Consider the following 20990-nt stretch of genomic DNA (forward strand, 5'->3'; position numbering starts at 1 on the left):
ACAATTAGAATAACTTTTTAACCATTACCCGTAGAAAAATTATTTTTTCATATTTAGAAAGACTGAATTTTTATACAAATTTAAAAAAAGAAAAAATTGTCCTAGGACAATTAGGGACGAAGTTGCCCCCCCCCTTTTTAATTCACAGCAGCTTTCTTTATAACAATTACGAAATCAAATCAGTCACATTTGAAAGAACATACTTCAGAGTTTTAATGTACCAAATATAAAAAATATATACTTTCAAACAAATCGTCCACAAAGCTTCAAAATGTGACCCTTAAAATCGGCCGGCCTTGAAACTTGGGAGATCGATGAGAAGGGGGAAGGAACTGTTAGCTGTATCTCTTGTTCTCGCCTATGGATTTCGACGTTTCTTTTTTTAATTTGTATGTACTTTTTGCGTACAGTACGAGTATGCAATATTTAAATAAATTAATTGTTATATACACCATCGAATTAGTTTAAACAATTTTTTTTTCAATTTTTTTTAATAATATTTGAAGTAATTTTAATTACAAAACATAAATATTTATGAATAATATAATAATACATAGTTTTTATTAAACTTAGCAATAATTTAAAGTATGAAAAACAAATTATCCCATTCAATTGTTTCTTAAAATAGTATTGGTCTATGGAAATCAGAAAATCTCAAATAAACTAAGTTTTATTTTTTTGGTAAACATGCTATTAGATGAATGAAAAACTGAAGTTACAGAACCACCAAACAAGAGATAAACGTAATTGATTGGGGTTGGAAATTAAGCTAAGAACCGTTAGTACCGATCCGATCAACAGATCTTCTTTATACCAGATATTTTTTTGCAATCTTAAAATTATAACTTTCAATGTTGTAAGATACAATTATTACAATATTGTAGAAAATTTCTGAAAATAATTTTGTTCTTTTTATCCTCTCTCTAATTTTGTTACATTTCATTTTTCGTTAGTAGCATGTTTATCAAGAAATAAAACCTAGTTTATTTGAGATTTTTTATTTTCAGTTCAATATTACATATAAGCCAATTTAAGATTTAGGAATAATTGAATAGGAATAGTATATAATAATTACAGGGTGTAACAAAAATACAGGTCATAAATTTAATCGCATATTCTGGAACCAAAAATAGTTCGATTGAACCTAACTTACCTTAGTATAAATATGCACATAAAAAAGTTACAGCCCTTTGAAGTTCCAAAATGAAAATCGGATTTTGTCCACTATATCGAAAATTTCTAGAGATTTTTTATTGAAAATAGACATGTGGTATTTTTATGGCAGGAGCAACTTACAAAAAAATTATAGTAAAATTTTGACACCTCATAATAATTTTATGGGGGTTTTGTTCCTTTAAACCCCCCCCCCCCCAAACTTTTGTGTACGTTCCAATTAAATTATTAAATTATTATTGTGGTACCATTAGTTAAACACAATATTTTTAAAACTTTTTTGCCGCAGTACTTTTTCGAAAAGTCAGTTTTTATTGATATTTTGAATATTAGTCAAATCCACCACATATTATTTGTATATGGTTAAGTACGATTATGGAGACTTGGTAATCGTATGAAAATTTATTTATAATTTACATGTTTAGGTATATTTTGAACCATATTAAAAAGAAGCCATATCTTGATAAAAGGTGCCTTATCGAAAAAATACTAAGAGACAAAGAAGTTTTAGAAACATTGTGTTTAACTAATGGTACCGCAGTAATAGTTTAATTGGAGCGTACACAAACATTTCGGGGAAGTAAAGGAACAAAACCCCCATAAAATTTTTATGTAAATATATTAAAAAAGAAGTCGCAACTTGATAAAAACTGCCTTATCGAAAAAATACTAAGAGGCAAAAAAGTTTTAAAAACAGTGAGTTTAACTAATGGTACCACAATAATAATTTAATTGGAACGTACACAAAAGTTTGGGGGGTTTAAGGGAACAAAACCCCCATAAAATTTTTATGGGATGCACAAATTTCACTATAATTTTTTTTTTAAGATGTTCCTGTCATAAGAATGATTTATATCCATTTTCAATAAAAAATCTCTAATAGTTTTCGATGTATTGGAAAAAATCGATTTTCATTTTGTAACTTCAAAGGGCTGTAACTTTTTTATGTGCACATTTGTATTAAGGTAAGTTAGGTCCAATCGATCTATTTTTGGTCCCAGAATATGTGATTTAATTTATGACTTGTATTTTTGTTACGCCCTGTATAACTAATATGTACGTTTTACAATAAAAGTTACATCAAATATTATTTAAAAAATTGAAAAAAAAATTGTTTAAACAAATTTGATGGTGTATATAACAATTAGTTTATTTAAATACCGCATATTCGTAATGTACGTAAAAAGTACATACAGATTAAAAAAAGAAACAACGAAATAAATAATCGAGAACCAGAGATACAGTTAACAGCTCATTCCCCCCTCTCATCGCTATCCCAAGTTTCAACGCCGGCCGATTTTAAGGGCCATATTTTTAAGCTTTGTGGACGATTTCCTTCAAAGGAAATCTTTTGTATACTTGGTACATTAAAACTTTGAAGTATTTTCTTTCAAATGCGGCTAATTTTATTTCTTAATTGTTATAAACAAAGCTGCTGTGAATTAAAAATAGAAGGGGGTTAACTTTGTCCCTAATTGTCCTAGGACAATTGTTTTTCTTTCTAAATATGTATAAAAATTCAGTCTTTCTAAATATGGAAAAGGAATTTTTCTACGGGTAACGGTTAAAAAGTTATTCTAATTGTTTATAAGCAAAAAATCGACATGTTTTTGCAAAATAATTTTACACTATTTAAAATTATTTTTTGTCATTTTTTTTAAATTAAGTTAATAGCACAAATCTTCTTCTTTCATAAACTGTCCAAAGTATTACTGTAACCTAATCGTTTTCTGACTTATAGTGTTGCAAAAAAAATTAATTTGGGATAAACAAATTAAATAACTTTTAAACTGTTTGACCAATTGCTTTGAAATTTAGAATATGATTTAATCACCAGATGTCTCAGCATTCCGTGTAATAAGAAAGTTCTAACTTAATTTTTGCATAAGTTATGAACATTTATAAAATCCCAAAATTTATGACTTATTTTGCAATTTTCTAAGCAACAAATAAGGATAGACATATGCAGCGAACGCAATATTAAAGTTTTTTATATGGTTTATCAGTTTCTAACTCTCAAATTTGTTTAAAATGCTTTACTTTTTAGTAATAGACGAAAAAAGCGAAAATTTAGCGTTTTTTGATCTTCATTTGTTTATAACTATGTATATCATCAAAATCGGCTGCAGGAAACATATAGGTTATTAATATAGATGTCCATACTACTCAAAAAATTTGGTTTCGGCCTGGAGGGGGATGTGTCACGAGAAAAATCTTATTTCTCTGGACTACTAACAATATTTCTCCATTGGTCTCAATCTTCAGCTGCTCTAAGAGCTTCGCAGAATGAAGTTCCAGCTGAATTCTTTATTTGATCGGACCATCTAGTTGGTGATCGTCCTCTTGATCTTCTCCTCGGAACGTTTCCAGAAACAAATGATCTCTCCAAACTGTCATCACCTCTGCGAACCACGTGACCAAAGAATTGCAGAATTCGTTGCAGACATATTGTGAACAGCCTTTCTGTCCAAGGTATGCGCAGCATTCTTCTTCAGCACCACATCTCAAAAGCATCAATTTTTTGGCGGAAGAATCCAAGCCTCTGCCCCGTATAGAAATATTGAAAATACAAGGGCATTCACCAGTCTCATCTTGATATTTTGAGAGATAGATCTGTCTTTCCAAACTTTAGTTAGGCGACTCATCGACCTATACTAAATTTACAATCACGATGCAGTAGAAATGAACAAACGAAGACCCGTTAAATGCTACTAGGAGCACTCCCGAATCATAATTTATAATCTATATACATTGTAAATCCAAAATCATGATTTCCAAAGTTTATACATTGTAAATTATGATTCGAGAGTGCTCGAGGAAAGTCGCCAATTATGGAATACCATTTTGTTTTGGGGATATAAAATAATACCTTTATAGAAATGTAAACAATTTAATGTTATGACACATCCGGTGTCAGAAAGTTGATCAAGAACACTTCGTCGACGGAAAATTAGTCGACAACATTTGGTCTACAAACAGTTGGTCGAATGCACAATTCATCGAATGTAAAATTCGTCGACGAACATTTGATCGAATAATGGATTTTTCGTCGACAAAGACCCAAAGGGAATAATGGTGACAAATGAAGGATTATTGATTTTTATTTTTTTTTCAAGATTTTGTTTAACACGTTGACGGACAGAACGTCTATAGACGTCTAATTTTAAATTGATGTAAGATGTAATGTGACACAACGTCTATATACGTTGCATTTTCCCTATTCTACTTTGCAAAATACATATAGTGTCACAACACTTGCTTATACATTTGACTTACTGTCCATCAACGTGTTAAATTTTCTGCTGTAGTCTAAAATGTTGATAAGTATCAATTGTCCGGAAATGCTCCATTCGCAAGTGCGCCGACAGCAAAAAGAAGAACGGTACAACATCACTAATTAAAATAGCGGTTTGTATTTGCTGCCTACTCTCCCACCGCAGCCAATTTTTTGCCAATTTTTTGCAGCTAATAATCCGTCTTTTGTCACCATTAATCCCTTTATCCTAAAGATAAATAACAGTTTGTCGACGATAAATCCATTCGACCAAATGTTCGTCGACGAATTGTACATTCGATGAATTATGCATTCGACCAACTGTTTGTCGACCAAATGTTGTCGACTAATTTTCCGTCGACGAAATGTTGTCGACCAACTTTCCTAGACCATGACGGGTACATCAGTCATACATTTTTATGTAGTAATTAAAAGCCTTCTATTAAATATCTTAATTAACAAAAACAAATCGAACAAAAAAACAAAATCCCAAATGAGTAACCAAATATGGAATAGGTACCCATATATGGAATATAGGCATAAACCAACATATCAATAACAAACATAGACATAAACATCTGAGATCAAATAAATTTAAATAAGAAAATAGTGATAAATGAAAGAAGTAGCTTAATTCACTTGCAGACATCACAGATCCGTGTATGAAACTATGGACCAGCACAATCATAATGAGCCCACTTACACTTAATCCACTATTCCATAATTAGGCACCAACGACTGTCCATATTAATTTGGATTTATACATTAGTTCAAACTGGGTACCCGTTCAAACTAGTATCAACATTTTTTCAAGTCGTAATATTTTAATTACAGAAGGTCATAAAATATCAAAATAAAGGTACTATTGATATACGCAATAGCATAACAAGTCTGTATTCATGCATAATAACCAATAATACTCGTTGAATATATTTACCCTTGAAATTTTCTTCTTCTTCTTCTTCAGGTGCCGTCCTCGTTCCGAAGTTTGGCTATCATCAAGGCCATGCGTATTTGTGATACCGTAGATCTAAATAATTGGCAGCTGCTGCACTTGTACCAATCTCTTACATTCTTCAACCATGAATGTTTTCTCCTGCCAATGGATCTTTTACCTATTATTTTTCCCTGAATAATTAATTGTAGTAGCTGGTACTTTTGTCCCCTCATTATATGTCCCAAGTATTGCAGTTTGCGCTTTTTAATAGTAAGCGCAAGTTCTTTTTCTTTCTGCATCCTTCGCAATACTTCCATGTTTGTCACTCTCTCTGTCCACGATATTGTCAGTATCCTGCGGTACATCCACATCTCGAATGAAATTTTCTGCGAGACGATAAAACAAAACGCGCCTGTCAGACACGTATCGTTCGCGCATTTGACACAGAGGTGTGAATACGATAATAAAGAGAGCGACTGAAATAAAGGATGGTATTGTAGTGCGCTTCCAACTTATATTTTCGGAGAAATCAAGGAATTCCATATTAGGACACTATTCCATATTTGGTTACTTTCTTTGCTCTAGCATTTAGCGTATCTTGGTTTGTTTATTTCTACTGCATCTTGATTTTAAATTTAGTATAAGTCATAATAATTATAAAATTTATTACTTTAATTATGCAATTAGAGAAAAATAAGAAGACACAGAACAAGATGGTTGGATGACGTGGAGGACGACCTGAAAACCATGAATATACGACAATGGAGGAGAAGGGCACATGAAAGATCTGAATGAAAGGACATATCCAGACTAGACAAGTAAAGACCCAGCCAAGGTTATGATGCCAAAAGGAGAAGAATGATGTAATTTAAGGGTCATCTGGGGTTTTCACTGAGGATGGCCTGATAGGACTAAAAGTTCTGAATGAAAATTTGTAAATTCATTTTGGATATTATATCTAATTTTTAATAAATTTATACCATTTTACACAAGAAGTTGTTATAGTAAGTTTTTTTTAAACTATGGTAGTATGGTAGGTATGCAGTCCACTAGTATTCTTCCTTTTAAATTTTAAATTATCGAGGGGTTCGAGCGAAAACCCGATAAATACCAAAATTATGAAATCCGGTACTTTTATTCCTGCTATAGTAAAGACACGTCTCCCATCACTGGTAAATGTTATTATTTGATATTAACATTTTTAAGCACAATAACTTAAAAAAAAATCAAACATGGTAAAAGCCGTTGACTCATATTTTCAAATAACACCAACCCGATATATAACTTAACTGATAAAAATACTTTTTTGTAAACATATTTATAATATGAGAATCCGGTAGAATCATTTATCTTCTTTTTCCTGTGTAAAGTTACTAATTTTATTAGAAATATTTCTAAGTTAAAAATTGATAATTAATTTTATTGGAGATGAAGATTACAAAATTGTTCATTTTGACAAAATATATTTATGCGAAAATCCGATAAAGAATTTTAGACTATGATAGTTTATTAAATTTCAGCACACTTTTTTCCTGCGAAAACCCAGTAAAAGATGGCGTAAATTGACAATTGAATATTAAGAAAAAAAGCGGTTTGAATGGGGCTATAATTATAATGAAAAACAAACTCAGAGCTTCCAAGGTACCACAGCAAATCAATTGTAGTAAATTTAAATTGAAGTGTACTGAAAAGTTGTTTGAAGACTATTGAAACTCTGTAGAAATTACTGGAGTCTAGTAGTAGTAGATTAGTCTAGAAAAATTTTTATTTTGTACAATATAACTGTTAAACTAATTAGGACTAGACTGGTCCCTAAAACTTCCCAAAGAAAGGAACGAACATTTAGTAAGAGTTTCTTTCCACTAGCTTACCATGAATGAATTCCAGTGTGTCAAAAGTTTTTTAAAAAACGCTGTGTATATTCTCAAATGATATAATAAATGCTGTAGCTAACAGTGATTCTACTGGATAATATTCTAAAGAGGACAATAGCGGAAAACGGTAACCAGTTAATAAAAATATCAAAAGATATTGGTTTGAATAAAAAAAAAACTCCTACTCTACGCCCTAAAAGGCTAAAACAAATTTCATCCCAAAAAGCAACCATATACTTACCAACTCCGGGCAATTTACCAAAGTTGTATAAAAGTACCTTTCCAATAAGTGAAGCAACGAAAACCGATTTGATAAAAATGTGCCAAGAAAATATTTTCGAGAAGATGTGCATACTTAAATAACAAATTTAAAAACCGGTACATAATTATATCGTAGATCGAATTCCAGACGTAATGATGTGAGAAGAATCGGAAGAAGACACATTTTACCTTTTAATTTTCTAAAAAGAATGCAGATTAATTTAGTTTTGTTGGAATACTATACAATTAACTTTTATTTTATAATTAAAAAAATTAAATAAAAATATAAATTTATAAATTAGGTAAAATCCGATAAATATCACGTTTATTTTTTTTTGTAAAGACGTTTTTATAAATTAAACTTAATAGTTATTTATGATATAAGTGTTAAAAGTACACGTTTAAGGCACGCATGTGAAAGTTTGTAGAATGAGCGATAGCGAGTTCTGCAATTCACATGAGTGCCTTAAAAATGTACTTTTTAACACGCATATCATACAATATTTTTTCTACAAACGTAATTACAGGACAATATCTACAAAAACTTTTACTTGAACTTGACTGACATTCAATTTTTATATTTTTTTGACATTACATCAAAATAGCCTGTACGGTCAATACGAACTGCAGTGCCTTAAATTTTTTTAAAGCACTAGTGCCTTAAAGTAGCATTTTTAACGCTCGTATGGAGTGCTAAAAATTGCATTTTTAACACGGTTGTAGAAAAAATAAATTATTCTAACTAAATATTAAATTCTCTACCATTTGGCTATAACAAATATTTGATAAAACTTCCTACGACGATTTTAAATCTTCTTTAAACTTCCTATAATCTTTATTCGTGATTATCTCTAAACAATGGTTTTGTGAGTTATCGGGTTTTCGCTCGAACCCCTCTTTATTATGTTTGTTTCTCATTTCAAATTAAATCTACTCTCTTCTATCTTATTTCTTTCGTCGTTGCTTAATATAATATAACAAAGAATCTTGTCTACAGTCGGAAAAATGAAAGAATACCCATGAACGAACATATAAAACACGCTGTATTTTCCTGTCACCGTGTCACAAAGAAAATTGCCCAGCGCAAGTACAGGTAATAATAATTTACATGTACTTGCGCTGGCCAATTTTTTGTATGACACGGTGACAGGAAAATACAGCGTGTTTTAATATGTTCGTTCATGGGTATTCTTTCATTTTTCCTACTGTAACCAACTTGTAACTGCTCTCTACGCCGCGTAGCGTAATGCGTTGCCAAAATCTACACTCAGGCCCTCCCACCTCCAATTTAAATCCGCCATTTGCTTTGTTTACACTGTGTCTCGTGCGGTAAGAAAAGGTGAGATTTGTGAGGAAATGGACCTCTTCGGAATTTTTTTGTGCAAGAAAACTTTGGGATAAGATTAAAAGTGTTAAGTGTGTTTTTTATCTGTTGTGTTTTGCTTCGGCGATTACTGAAACGGTAAGTGACAACACGTCTAGGTTAGAATATAGGAACACCGGCATTTGTTTTGATAAAAAAATCGAAATATATATTTATTTACTTACAATTTTTTTGTTATAATAGCATAACAAATTATTGACGTAAATTAAAAATGTGTACTGTTTGATGTCAACAAATCAATGTCAGAAGTACCTACTAACAATATTTTGAACAATGTATGCGTTTATTTTATTATTATCGATATTATTTTAAAAAATTGCTAGATAATTAAAAATATATTTTCGTAGATATTTTAAGAAAAAGTGGCTATGACGAACTATTATAAGTCAAATTTTTGTATCAGTTTTCTTGCCGAGTCATTTCTTGTAAGATAAAAGTATTATACAGGGTGTTTGGTAAAGAATGGGGCATACCTTAAACTTAGATTCCTGAGCTTAAAAAAGGTCTATTAAAGCTAACTTAGCTTAGTACAAAAGTTGATAATAACTGAAATACAGGGTGTCAAAGTTAAACTTTTTTTTTGTTTATTTTTGAATATTTCCTGACAGGCATGGGACAACAACACGAAATTCCGTACCTAAGTGGTGCTGGTATTGTACAATCTACTAAATTATGTTAAACAAACGTTTCTGGCTACTAAAAGAGGCGTACGACGGGGGAACGTGAATGGCTGACCCTTCCCAAATTCTACGCCACTGGCGGAATCGCTATTTTAGCGCTATTTTTGGGTTCTCCAATACTTTCAATGTAAAAGACGTACTCTTCATTCGTAACGGGAAAGCCATTAGCTTTCGAGATATTTGAAGCTAAAAATGAAGGAGCATAATATGATATAATTGATCCAAATAATGGCATAACCCAGACATCCAAAGTGAAAGTTATCCTTCAACACCAAATTGTTCTACATGGTCCACATAATGTTCAGAACAAAGTCACACCATTTTGAGCTTCTGGTTTGGGGGGAGAGGGGGGAAATCGGTAAATTCGTAGTTTTTTAGGTTTTTCGTCAATATTTCTAAAACTATGCGGTTTAGCATGAACAACCCTCTATAAAAAAATGTTCTACATTAAATTTGCAATAAAAAGGTCCTATGCATATTCCTCCTAAAATGAACGGTTCCAAAGTTACGGAGGTAGTATAGTATAATTTGGTCCAAAAAAGGCCTAACCCAGACATCTAAAGTAACAGTTTTGCTCCAACAGCAAATTTTTCTATATGGTTCACATATTGTTCAGTAAAAAGTTACACCATTTTGAGCTTCCGGTTTGGGGGAGAGATGGGGGAAAAGTCGGTAAATTAGTAGTTTTTTTACGTTTTCAATATTTTTAAAACTATGCATTAGCGTAAACAATGGTCTATACAAAATGTTCTAAATAAAATTTAAAACAAAAAAGGTCCAATACAGAATTGTCATAATATCAACGGTTCCAGAGTTACGGAGGGTGAAAAGTGGAGGTTTTCGATACTTTTTATATTATCTGGGCAATTGATGATGATTTTGGTGGTGAGGTTGACGTTTTTTCAAGGGCTTATCACTAACATATCATCGGCCACTGAAATAGCAAATTTTATTTACAAAACACAATCCTGTTAAAGAAAATTTCTATAAATTGCCCAAAGAATATAAAAAGTATCGAAAACCTCCAATTTTACCCTCCGTAACTCTGGAACCGTTGATTTTATAACAATTATGTATCGGACCTTTTTTATTTTAAATTTCACGTAGAACATTTTTTTATAGAACATTGTTTTTGCTAAAGCATAGTTTTAGAAATATTGACGAAAAACGTAAAAAAACTACTAATTTACCGAATTTTCCCCCATCTCTCCCCCAAACCGGAAGCTCAAAATGGTGTAACTTTTTACTGAACAATATGTGGACCATATAGAACAATTTGGTGTTGAAGGAAAACTTTTACTTTGGATGTCTGCGTTAGGCCTTTTTTTGGACCAATTATACTATACTACCTCCGTAACTTTTGAACCGTTCATTTTAAAAGGATTATGCATAGGACCTTTTTTATTTCAAATTTAATGTAGAACATTTTTGTATAGAAGGTTATTCATGCTAAACCGCAGAGTTTTAGAAATATGAACGTAAAAAACTACGAATTTCCCGATTTTTCCCCACTCTCCCCCCAAACCCGACGCTCAAAATGGTGTGACTTTTTTCTGAACATTATGTGGACCATATAGAACAATTTGGTGGTGGAGGATAACATTCACTTTGGATGTCTGAGTTTGGGTCTAGTTATCCCATACTAATACATTAATCAAAATAAGTGTGCCTTTTCATTTTTAACTTCAAATATCTCGAAAACTAATGACTTTACCGTTACGAATAAAGAGTATATTATTTGAACAGAAAGTATTGGAGAATCTAAAAATGATGCTAAAATAGCAGTTTCATCAGTGGCGTAGAATTTGGGAAGGGTCAACCATTCACTTTCCCCTGTCGTACGCCTCTGGTAGTAGCCAGAAACCATTATTTAACATAATTTAGTAGGGTGTACAGTGCCTACACTTTCTGTCACACGGATATATGTCAAATTATTTTAAAGTATTCTTTTTTTTTAAATAATTTATTCTTTAAAAAAAATCAATGGGAAAATCCCAATAGTTGGCTGTATACCATAGTTTAAAAAACCAATACAGAAGTAAAAACTTCGAGATGTATTCTGGTATAAAATCGTTTATTTAAAACTATAAAATGTCATCGATTGCAGAACGTTTTCGTTCTAAACAGAACATCTTCAGTGCCTAGAATGAAGTATTTCCACGTTAGTTTAAAGCAAAAGGTTAAAAATGTGACTGTTAAAATGAAAAATGTGGGAATACTTACATCCTGCCGAGTATTTTGAAACTAGCACACTGTAAATAGTGTTAACATCATCATATATGGTTTACATAATGTAATATGTTAAAATGTTATGACTACAAGTCGATGTTAATGGATAAAGTGGAACACATGCTAAAAGGGTGCCATGGTTCCCTGCTCGAAGATACTAGGTACTTGCCAATTCAATGGGCACAGACCAACTGAGAAATTATGAAGTGGATATACAATTTGACAAGGGTGACATGACATGACAAGATAAAGCCAATTTTTGGTTAAAGTTTCATTTGATTTTGGATTTTTTAATAAAATGTGAAGGTTTGTCTGCAAAAATAATTTAAATTATTTGAATAATAAAATCTACTGTAAAGTTTAAATTAGCAACTCTCTATTCCAGAATAACTTATAGATTCATTAAATTTAATGCAGATATATTACGTGGTTTAAGTTGTGACGTCATCGGATGTGAAATGACGAGATGAAAGTTGAGTTTTGTTGAAACATCTCGTCATTTCACATCCGATGACGTCACAACTTAAACCACGTAATATATCTGCATTAAATTTAATGAATCTATAAGTTATTCTGGAATAGAGAGTTGCTAATTTAAACTTTACAGTAGATTTTATTATTCAAATAATTTAAATTATTTTTGCAGACAAACCTTCACATTTTATTAAAAAATCCAAAATCAAATGAAACTTTAACCAAAAATTGGCTTTATCTTGTCATGTCATGTCACCCTTGTCAAATTGTATATCCACTTCATAATTTCTCAGTTGGTCTGTGCCCATTGAATTGGCAAGTACCTAGTATCTTCGAGCAGGGAACCATGGCACCCTTTTAGCATGTGTTCCACTTTATCCATTAACATCGACTTGTAGTCATAACATTTTAACATATTACATTTATGTAAACCATATATGATGATGTTAACACTATTTACAGTGTGCTAGTTTCAAAATACTCGGCAGGATGTAAGTATTCCCACATTTTTCATTTTAACAGTCACATTTTTAACCTTTTGCTTTAAACTAACGTGGAAATACTTCATTCTAGGCACTGAAGATGTTCTGTTTAGAACGAAAACGTTCTGCAATCGATGACATTTATAGTTTTAAATAAACGATTTTATACCAGAATACATCTCGAAGTTTTTACTTCTGTATTGGTAATTTATTCTTTATTTAAAATTTTAGGAACTACGTGTGCCCGGTACTATAAAACTATTTGACATATCCTTATGATACTTGGCAGAAAGTGTAGGTACTATACACCCTACTAAATTATGTTAAATAATCGTTTGTGGTTAACACCAGAGGCCTACGATATGGGAAAGTGAATGGTTGATCCTTCGCAAATTCTACGCCACTGACGAAACTGCTATTTTAGCATAATTTTTAGATTCTCCAATACTTTCTATGCAAATAATATACTCCTCATTTGTAACGATAAAGTCATTAGTTTTCGAGATATTTGAAGTTAAAAATGAAAAGGCACACTTATTTTGATTAATGTATTATGCTCCTTGGTTTTTAGCTTCAAATATCTCGAAAACTAATGGCTTTATCGTTACGAATGAAGAGTACATTTCTTACATAGAAAGTATTGGAGAATCAAAAAATTGTACTACAATAGCAATTCCGCCAGTGGCGTAGAATTTGGGAAGGGTCAGCCATTCACGTTCCCCCGTCGTACTCCTCTGGTAGTAGCCAGAAACGTTTGTTTAACATAATTTACTAGATTGTGCAATACCAGCACCACTTACCAAATTTCGTGTTGTTGTCCCATGCCTGTCAGGAAATATTCAAAAATAAATAAAATAAAAGTTTAACTTTGACACCCTGTATTTAGGTTATTATCAACTTTTGTACTAAGGTAAGCTAGCTTAAATCGACCTATTTTTACCTCAGGAATCTAAGGTTAAGCTATGGTCCATTCTTTACCAAACACCCTGTATATAGTCTATTTACTCACCTTTACCTCTTATTCTTTACCTTTTGAGGAGTTTTGGTGGATTTTCTCCATCTTATAGACGTAAAAATAAATCAACTTAAGGTTTATTAATATGTTATATATAATTTAAAGTAACTATGTCCTTTAGGACATTCAAACCTTGAGCGAAACAACTTTAGACCCCCAAACACATGTGTTTTGAGGGTTTTTAAGGATTTCTTCGAGTTTTGTGGGGTTAATAATTTTTTCCCACTCCCAAACCCTGTAACTTCCCTAAAACGTTATTTTTTAATTTTTTTCGGTGGGTTGCAATCTATTTAAAAATTCCAAAATTTCACACGCATTGTTGAGGCTTTTACAAAATTTCTCTATTTTTTATAGACCCCTAAAATGCACTTTTTCGAAAAAAGTATATTACTTTTTTTGGAGATCTAATTTTGGAGACTGCAGGTCTAATTTTTTTATTTTATGTATTTTATCAAAAACTATATTTCTAATTTTTGACAGATTTTTCCGTAAGGTGCGCCACCTTCAAAGCTGTTTTTAGGGGTTTTTGGGGATTTTCCCATTTTAAAAACTTCAAAATATGTCAAATCAAGGTTTTTTATAGGTTTCAATACCAATATATTACTTGAAGTAAATGAATCTTTTGAGATATTCAAAAATTTGACGAAACACCTTTAAAATCCCAAAAAGCGATGTTTTTTAAAAACTCGTAAAGATCCTAAAAAATCTTGAATAAAAGCATTTTTTTGGGTTTAAAGGCGAAACGCCCAATTTTTGAATATCCTAAAGACCTCAGTTACTTCCAGTTACATATAACCTATAAAACACCTTGATTTGATCATTTTGAAGTTTATAAAATGGAAAAAATTCCCAAATTCTTAAAACGAGAAACGGAAAAATCTTAAAAAAACGAGAAATATATTTTTTGATAAAATACATAAAATAAAAAAAAAAAAGATCTGCAGCCATCTCAAAAAAAAAATTTATGCACTTTTTTTTGAAAAAAAAAAATTAGGTTATGTACACTGAACCTGCGGGTCTGTAAAAAATAGACAAGTTTTGTAAAAGCCTGAACTATGTGTGAATTTTTAAAAAAATTTAAGTTGATTGCAACCCATCAAAAAAAAGAGTTACAAACGAAAAAATGACGTTTTTGTCGGTAAGGGGAGAGGGGAGGGGTTGAGTTTTATTTTTTAATTAAATAGAACCGAAAAAAATATGAATAAAAATTGAATTCTGGTAGTGAAAGTTGCCTACCTTAAATGGGGTAGGTACCCTTTAATACGCTTAGAACCTAATATGTATTTCAAATTTCATAGGCTGCATGACTGTTACTATTCCTGAATTATAAATGGAAGCTTTCTTCGGTAAAATTAAAATTTTTTATTTAACATCACTTAAAATATTTTTTACAAAAATAATAAATAAAACATACAAGCAATAACAAATCAAGATTCTTTGTGAATACAGTACTCTAAGGGCCGGTTGTTCGAACGCTAATCAACAATGATCATTATCAAATATTTAATTACTGTCACCAAAACTGTCAATGTCAACTTTGTTTGGGTTGCCGAAAACATAATTAATTACAATTATGAGATTTATTATTAATTATGTTAATAATTATTGTTATATTAATTGATTATAGACTCCACAGACTTTTTAATAACCCAAACAAAGTTGACATTGACAGTAATTAATTATTTGATAATGATCATTGTTGATTAGCGTTCGAACAACCGGCCCTTAGAATTGAGAAAAACGACCACAGGCCGCCTCAAGGTCTGCTTGCTGGGACTTGTTCCCGATTGAACACTTGTTGTGGTAGTTGGATTATTCGTAACTTGTAACTTATCCTTACTTCCACATGACAATCTTACAGTTATGTCTTCTGAACATTTGCCGTTTCTAATCATTTCACTGGATGCGGAGAGAGGAAGATTGCAGGAGGCACTGCATCTGTTATTAGAATTAGGATCTAGCAAAGATAGATAGAAATTTTCTAACATTGGTGTATTGCAAATTGCAACCGTGACCACTACCGGGGAATATCCAACCTAAAATAAAATATTTAATTGTTAATGTTGTTTGGAATAAATAAAATACTGAAAATAGTGATTGATAATGGTAGGTGAGCCCAAGAGGGGGTTTTTTGCAGTTACTCGAGCGCATCAGATTATCACATGTTGAGAAACCTTGTACCCTGGAAATACCATATATTGGCTCTTAATACAGGGGAGTTTGTTAAGGGGGATCCGAAAAAAAAATCTATCCTTGGAAAAACTCGAAATCGTCAGATTAAGATAAGGTAAGTTAAGTACATGCAAAACAGTGTATATTTGAAAAAATCTCACGATTTTAGTGGGGCGTACGGAAATGGGCGAGTCACAAAGTTTCACAAAAAAAGCGAATATTTCGCGAAATGAACGTCAGGTCGAAAAACTAAAAAATATGCTCTAACAAGAAGTAAAACCACTTCTATGTAAATTGGTATATTTATTAAAACTTAAAAATCCCAATGGATTGAATAAAAATGTCCAATTCAGAACGTTTTCAGACCTATCGGTCCATCATCAGTGAATCTACAATAAAATAAGTAATCCCACTATTAGAATTGAAAGATGGTTGAAATTTTTAAAAGCTAAAAATGTGGTTAGATTACTTACGTGCATACTTGCTAAATAGCCCCAGAACCAAACAATGGTTGAATTTAAAATTCAATTTACATTATTTAAAAATAATATTAAACAGGCTAAACGCCGATGTTACAGGATATTGCCTATGGGAACATGGTGAAACCCTACCAAAACCTCAATCAACCATCTCAGGCCAACTTTGACTATAAAGTGACACTAATGTCTAAGGAACTGTTTGAAGTGACATTGACAGTAGAGAAAAAGGTAGTCGATTTTCAATGTTAATTAACCAAAAGGTCATGACCCACAACAAATGATAAAGATTTTAATATCTGAAAATGTCTAACATTTTAAATCTATTGGTTATTGAAAAGAAATTGTGATATACAAAATTAATTTAGAATATAAGATTATTTATATTGACTGTATACCATAACATTAGATTGATCAAATTGATAGAAAGAAAGTAAGATGCTGTCAATAAAGATAAAAAGATAAAAATAGATGAAGGTGAGAAAAGAGAAAAATCAGTATTAGTTGGAAAGTTATTGTACAAAATGAATAAGTTGGTAGGCAATTTAATCTAGTCTATATTGTATTGGTGGTTGTATATGTAAAAGGAAAATATTGTTATTTAAAAATGCAAATTTTTGTAAATAATGGATTTGAGTTAGGATACAGTCAAATAATTAAAAGTGTGTAATATGTGAATGAAAAAGAATTGTAATTATTATGAGATGGTTTATTTTTTAATTTTATTTCAAAAGTTTTGAGAGAATTCTTGTGACAAAGTGTTGGTATGGGAAATTAGAGATAAAGTAATGTATGATTATAGCTGTTAAGTCCAGTTGATACAAGAATGAAATTAAAATGAAAATAATATTGAAAGTGTACTGAATAAAATAAAACCAAAGTAAGAAAAAGAATATTGATATAATTTAATTGTAATGATAATGGATCTGAATGTGAGAACTGAAATCAAGTGAATGGATGTTAGTTGGAGAGGTAAAAGTTTTCTTGGAAAAAGTCAAAGACAAAAAGCAGAGGGCTGTGGTGTAAGGTATAAAGACAAGAATTTTAAGGGAAAGAGAGGGATAAAGAAAAGATGAGGTGTGGAATTAAACTGAACGAAGTAATGAAATGAAAAAGAAGTAAAAAGATGGTAGGGTGAATTAATGAGGTGATGGTTAATAGGGTTCAATAGTTAATAATGTTATTCGGGTAAAGGAGTTTGGAAGCAGTGAAGGAAAGAGGAAATTTTGAAAAAGGCGAGAGAGTAAGTTGAAAGAGAAAGAATAGGATAAAAAGAGGAAGTTGAAAAAATAGGAATTATGAGAATAATTGGCGGTGAATGGGGACAAAGTTGCGGTTAAGGGATGTTTGTCTATTGACACAGTTGGGACTCTTCTTCATGTCCTTGCCAATCTCCAAATCTTCGTATAAGTCTAAACGGAGTGTATTGTTTTGTTGAATATTGTGTATCAACTGGACACCTTCAGGAATCTTAAGTTCATGTTTATTGACTTTTAAATGGTGTGAAAAGGCAGAAGTGGTATCTCTCTTGCTGTGTTCAGCAGATCGGGTAGAAAGGGATCTGTAAGTTCTGCCGATGTAGGTGGCATCACAATCTGAACAAGAGAGTCTGTATACCCCACTCCGGTTCATATAATGGATAGGATCTTTGGTATTAGTTAAACTTTTGCTGAGAGTGTTATTAACTTTGAAAGATATTTTTATGTTGTCACAAGAATTTGAAATGATATGTTTGACTCTTTCAGATAATTTGGAGTTATTGAATGGTAAGGAGGCATAGATGGGAGTAGTTGTGGATGATGTAGAGAAAGCGGATTGTTGTAGTAATTTGAGTTCTCTTTTTTGTTGAAGTTTAGTGATAATGTCTGGGTCATAACCATTGTTGACTGCAATCTGTTTGATAATATTCAACTCTTTGTTGAATTCAGTTACGGATAAAGGAATAGAGTTTAATCTATGTATAAAACTGCGAAAAGCAGAGAGTTTATATGATAAAGGGTGATTAGAAGTAGAATGGATAACATGATCTGTCTGTGTTGGTTTACGGTAGATACCAAAGTTGAAGTGGTCATGTAGTCTGGTAATAGATAAATCCAGAAAGTTAATGGAGTTAGAAGATTCTAGTTCCATGGTAAAGGTGATATTAGGATGGATTTGATTTATTTTGTGAAGTAAGTTGTGAGCTGAATCAGAGTTACCAGAAATGAGGACTAAAATGTCATCAACATAACGGAACCAGTGTAAGATCTCTGGATTTTTTATGATATAGTTGGATTCTAAGTGATCCATAAAAACATCAGCTAAGAAAGGGGATAAGCAACTACCCATTGCTAAACCGTCAGGTTGTTGATAAAAGTTGTTATTAAAAACAAAGTAATCTTGAGATAGACAAATTTTGAGAATGTTTATAATAGACGAAGTGGTGGTGGAAGTGACAGAATTATTTAAGAGGAGTGAATTAACCAGACTAATCGATTCATTTTTTGGTACTGAAGTAAATAAATTGCTAACATCAAAAGAAAGCATAACAATATTTGGATTAAGATTGACAAGTTGAAGTTTTTCAACTAATTGGCGAGAATTCAAAATAGTAAACTGTGGGGTAAAGTTAATAAAGTTTTTAATGGTGTTAAGAATGAATTTAGATAAAATAGAAACTGGAGTGTTAATGAAGCTGACAACGGGACGAATAGGAATGTCAACTTTGTGTATCTTTGGTAAACCGTATAACCTGGGGGTGAGTGGATTTGATGGAATTTTAGTATATGGTGCTTCAAATTCAGAAAAGAATTCAGTAAATTGCTTTAAGTTGGTTTTCATCTTCGAAACAAAAGATTTAGAGGGATCAACAGGAAGCAAAGTAAAGTTATTGTTGTCTAGGAAAGAGGTGACTTTGTCAATGTATAATTGTTGGTCTAAAATAACAAGGCAGTTACCCTTATCTGCTTTGCTGAAGATGAGGTGGTGGTTTTGGATCTTATTTTTGATAGATTTGAGTGTGGAGAGAAGGGATTTAGACTTATTATATGAGAAATTGGGAAAAGAGAGAGATGAAGAAGTTTGTGTAGAAGTAGAAGGGGAACTGATGTTGGTAAGAGAGGAGTTATTGTTGGAAAGAAGTTTAGTTTTGAATTTGTTGATAGTTTGGATGCAAGAGTTTCTGATTGAAGTTTTTTGTGTGAGTGAAATGGAAAGATTCTGAATAACCATGTCGGTCTCTATGGAAAGACTCTCAAGATCTTTGATAGATAAATTGCTAGGAATGGAGTGTTTGAGGCCGAGGTTTAAGAGTTTTAATTCGTCATCAGAAAATTGGACTTTTGAGAGATTTTTGATTCTTGGGTGGAATCGAAAATTGGAATAATTTTTATTACGAGAAGCTTTTTGTTGATCAAGTCTAATCTTATTGTTGATTAAGTGTTTTAATTTATTATTGACTCTATTAAATTTAACTGAATGTGAATGATCTACCTTATCCTGAACGTCTGACATAAAAGAATTAAGATTAATAAATTGTAAAGTTTCAAGTAGAGAATCATATGTTACCTTTAGCTTACATTCTATGTAGTTGAGTTTACTGTAATGTTTACAAATCTCTTTCTTCATGAGTTTAATCTGCATGGAGGTCCTGATGTTAGGATGTACATTATTGGATGTTCTAACTCTACAAAATGTTGGGAAGACTTTATGATGTAAACATCTTGAAATGAACCATATGTCCAGCTTTATGTTGCTCCGTTGTGTGGCTAATCGCAAGTATTGTAGCGCCAAGTTGACCATACTGTCATATATAAACTAAAAGGGAGGTTCCCTAGGTTGGCTGTATACCATATAGTTAAAAAACTCTAACAAGAAGTAAAACCACTTCTATGTAAATTGGTATATTTATTAAAACTTAAAAATCCCAATGGATTGAATAAAAATGTCCAATTCAGAACGTTTTCAGACCTATCGGTCCATCATCAGTGAATCTACAATAAAATAAGTAATCCCACTATTAGAATTGAAAGATGGTTGAAATTTTTAAAAGCTAAAAATGTGGTTAGATTACTTACGTGCATACTTGCTAAACAGCCCCAGAACCAAACAATGGTTGAATTTAAAATTCAATTTACATTATTTAAAAATAATATTAAACAGGCTAAACGCCGATGTTACAGGATATTGCCTATGGGAACATGGTGAAACCCTACCAAAACCTCAATCAACCATCTCAGGCCAACTTTGACTATAAAGTGACACTAATGTCTAAGGAACTGTTTGAAGTGACATTGACAGTAGAGAAAAAGGTAGTCGATTTTCAATGTTAATTAACCAAAAGGTCATGACCCACAACAAATGATAAAGATTTTAATATCTGAAAATGTCTAACATTTTAAATCTATTGGTTATTGAAAAGAAATTGTGATATACAAAATTAATTTAGAATATAAGATTATTTATATTGACTGTATACCATAACATTAGATTGATCAAATTGATAGAAAGAAAGTAAGATGCTGTCAATAAAGATAAAAAGATAAAAATAGATGAAGGTGAGAAAAGAGAAAAATCAGTAT

At 31.5% G+C, this 20990-nt stretch overlaps 2 protein-coding genes across 2 annotated transcripts in view; both read right to left on the reverse strand.

Annotated features, from left to right (window-relative positions):
• Positions 1 to 20092, reverse strand: part of LOC126884659 (uncharacterized) — a 217534-nt gene extending 197442 nt beyond the window's left edge. The window contains exon 1 of the mRNA XM_050650727.1: positions 19978 to 20092. The gene's annotated coding sequence lies outside the window, so the exon portion shown is untranslated. The remainder of the gene's footprint in view (positions 1 to 19977) is intronic.
• Positions 17653 to 20766, reverse strand: LOC126884657 (uncharacterized). The gene is made up of 2 exons (XM_050650724.1): positions 20487 to 20766; positions 17653 to 20402 (listed from the first exon to the last, which is right to left on the reverse strand). The coding sequence occupies exon 2, from the start codon at positions 20209 to 20211 to the stop codon at positions 17728 to 17730; it is 2484 nt and encodes an 827-aa protein (XP_050506681.1). The 5' UTR covers positions 20212 to 20402; positions 20487 to 20766; the 3' UTR covers positions 17653 to 17727.
• Positions 20767 to 20990: the final 224 nt, after the last annotated feature.

Source organism: Diabrotica virgifera, chromosome 5, assembly GCF_917563875.1.
Source record: "Diabrotica virgifera virgifera chromosome 5, PGI_DIABVI_V3a".
Taxonomy (NCBI): domain Eukaryota; kingdom Metazoa; phylum Arthropoda; class Insecta; order Coleoptera; family Chrysomelidae; genus Diabrotica; species Diabrotica virgifera.

Bases quoted from the DNA above. Each gene is read 5' to 3' on its own strand.
- LOC126884657 (XM_050650724.1), bottom strand. From the start codon at position 20,211: ATGGTCAACTTGGCGCTACAATACTTGCGATTAGCCACACAACGGAGC.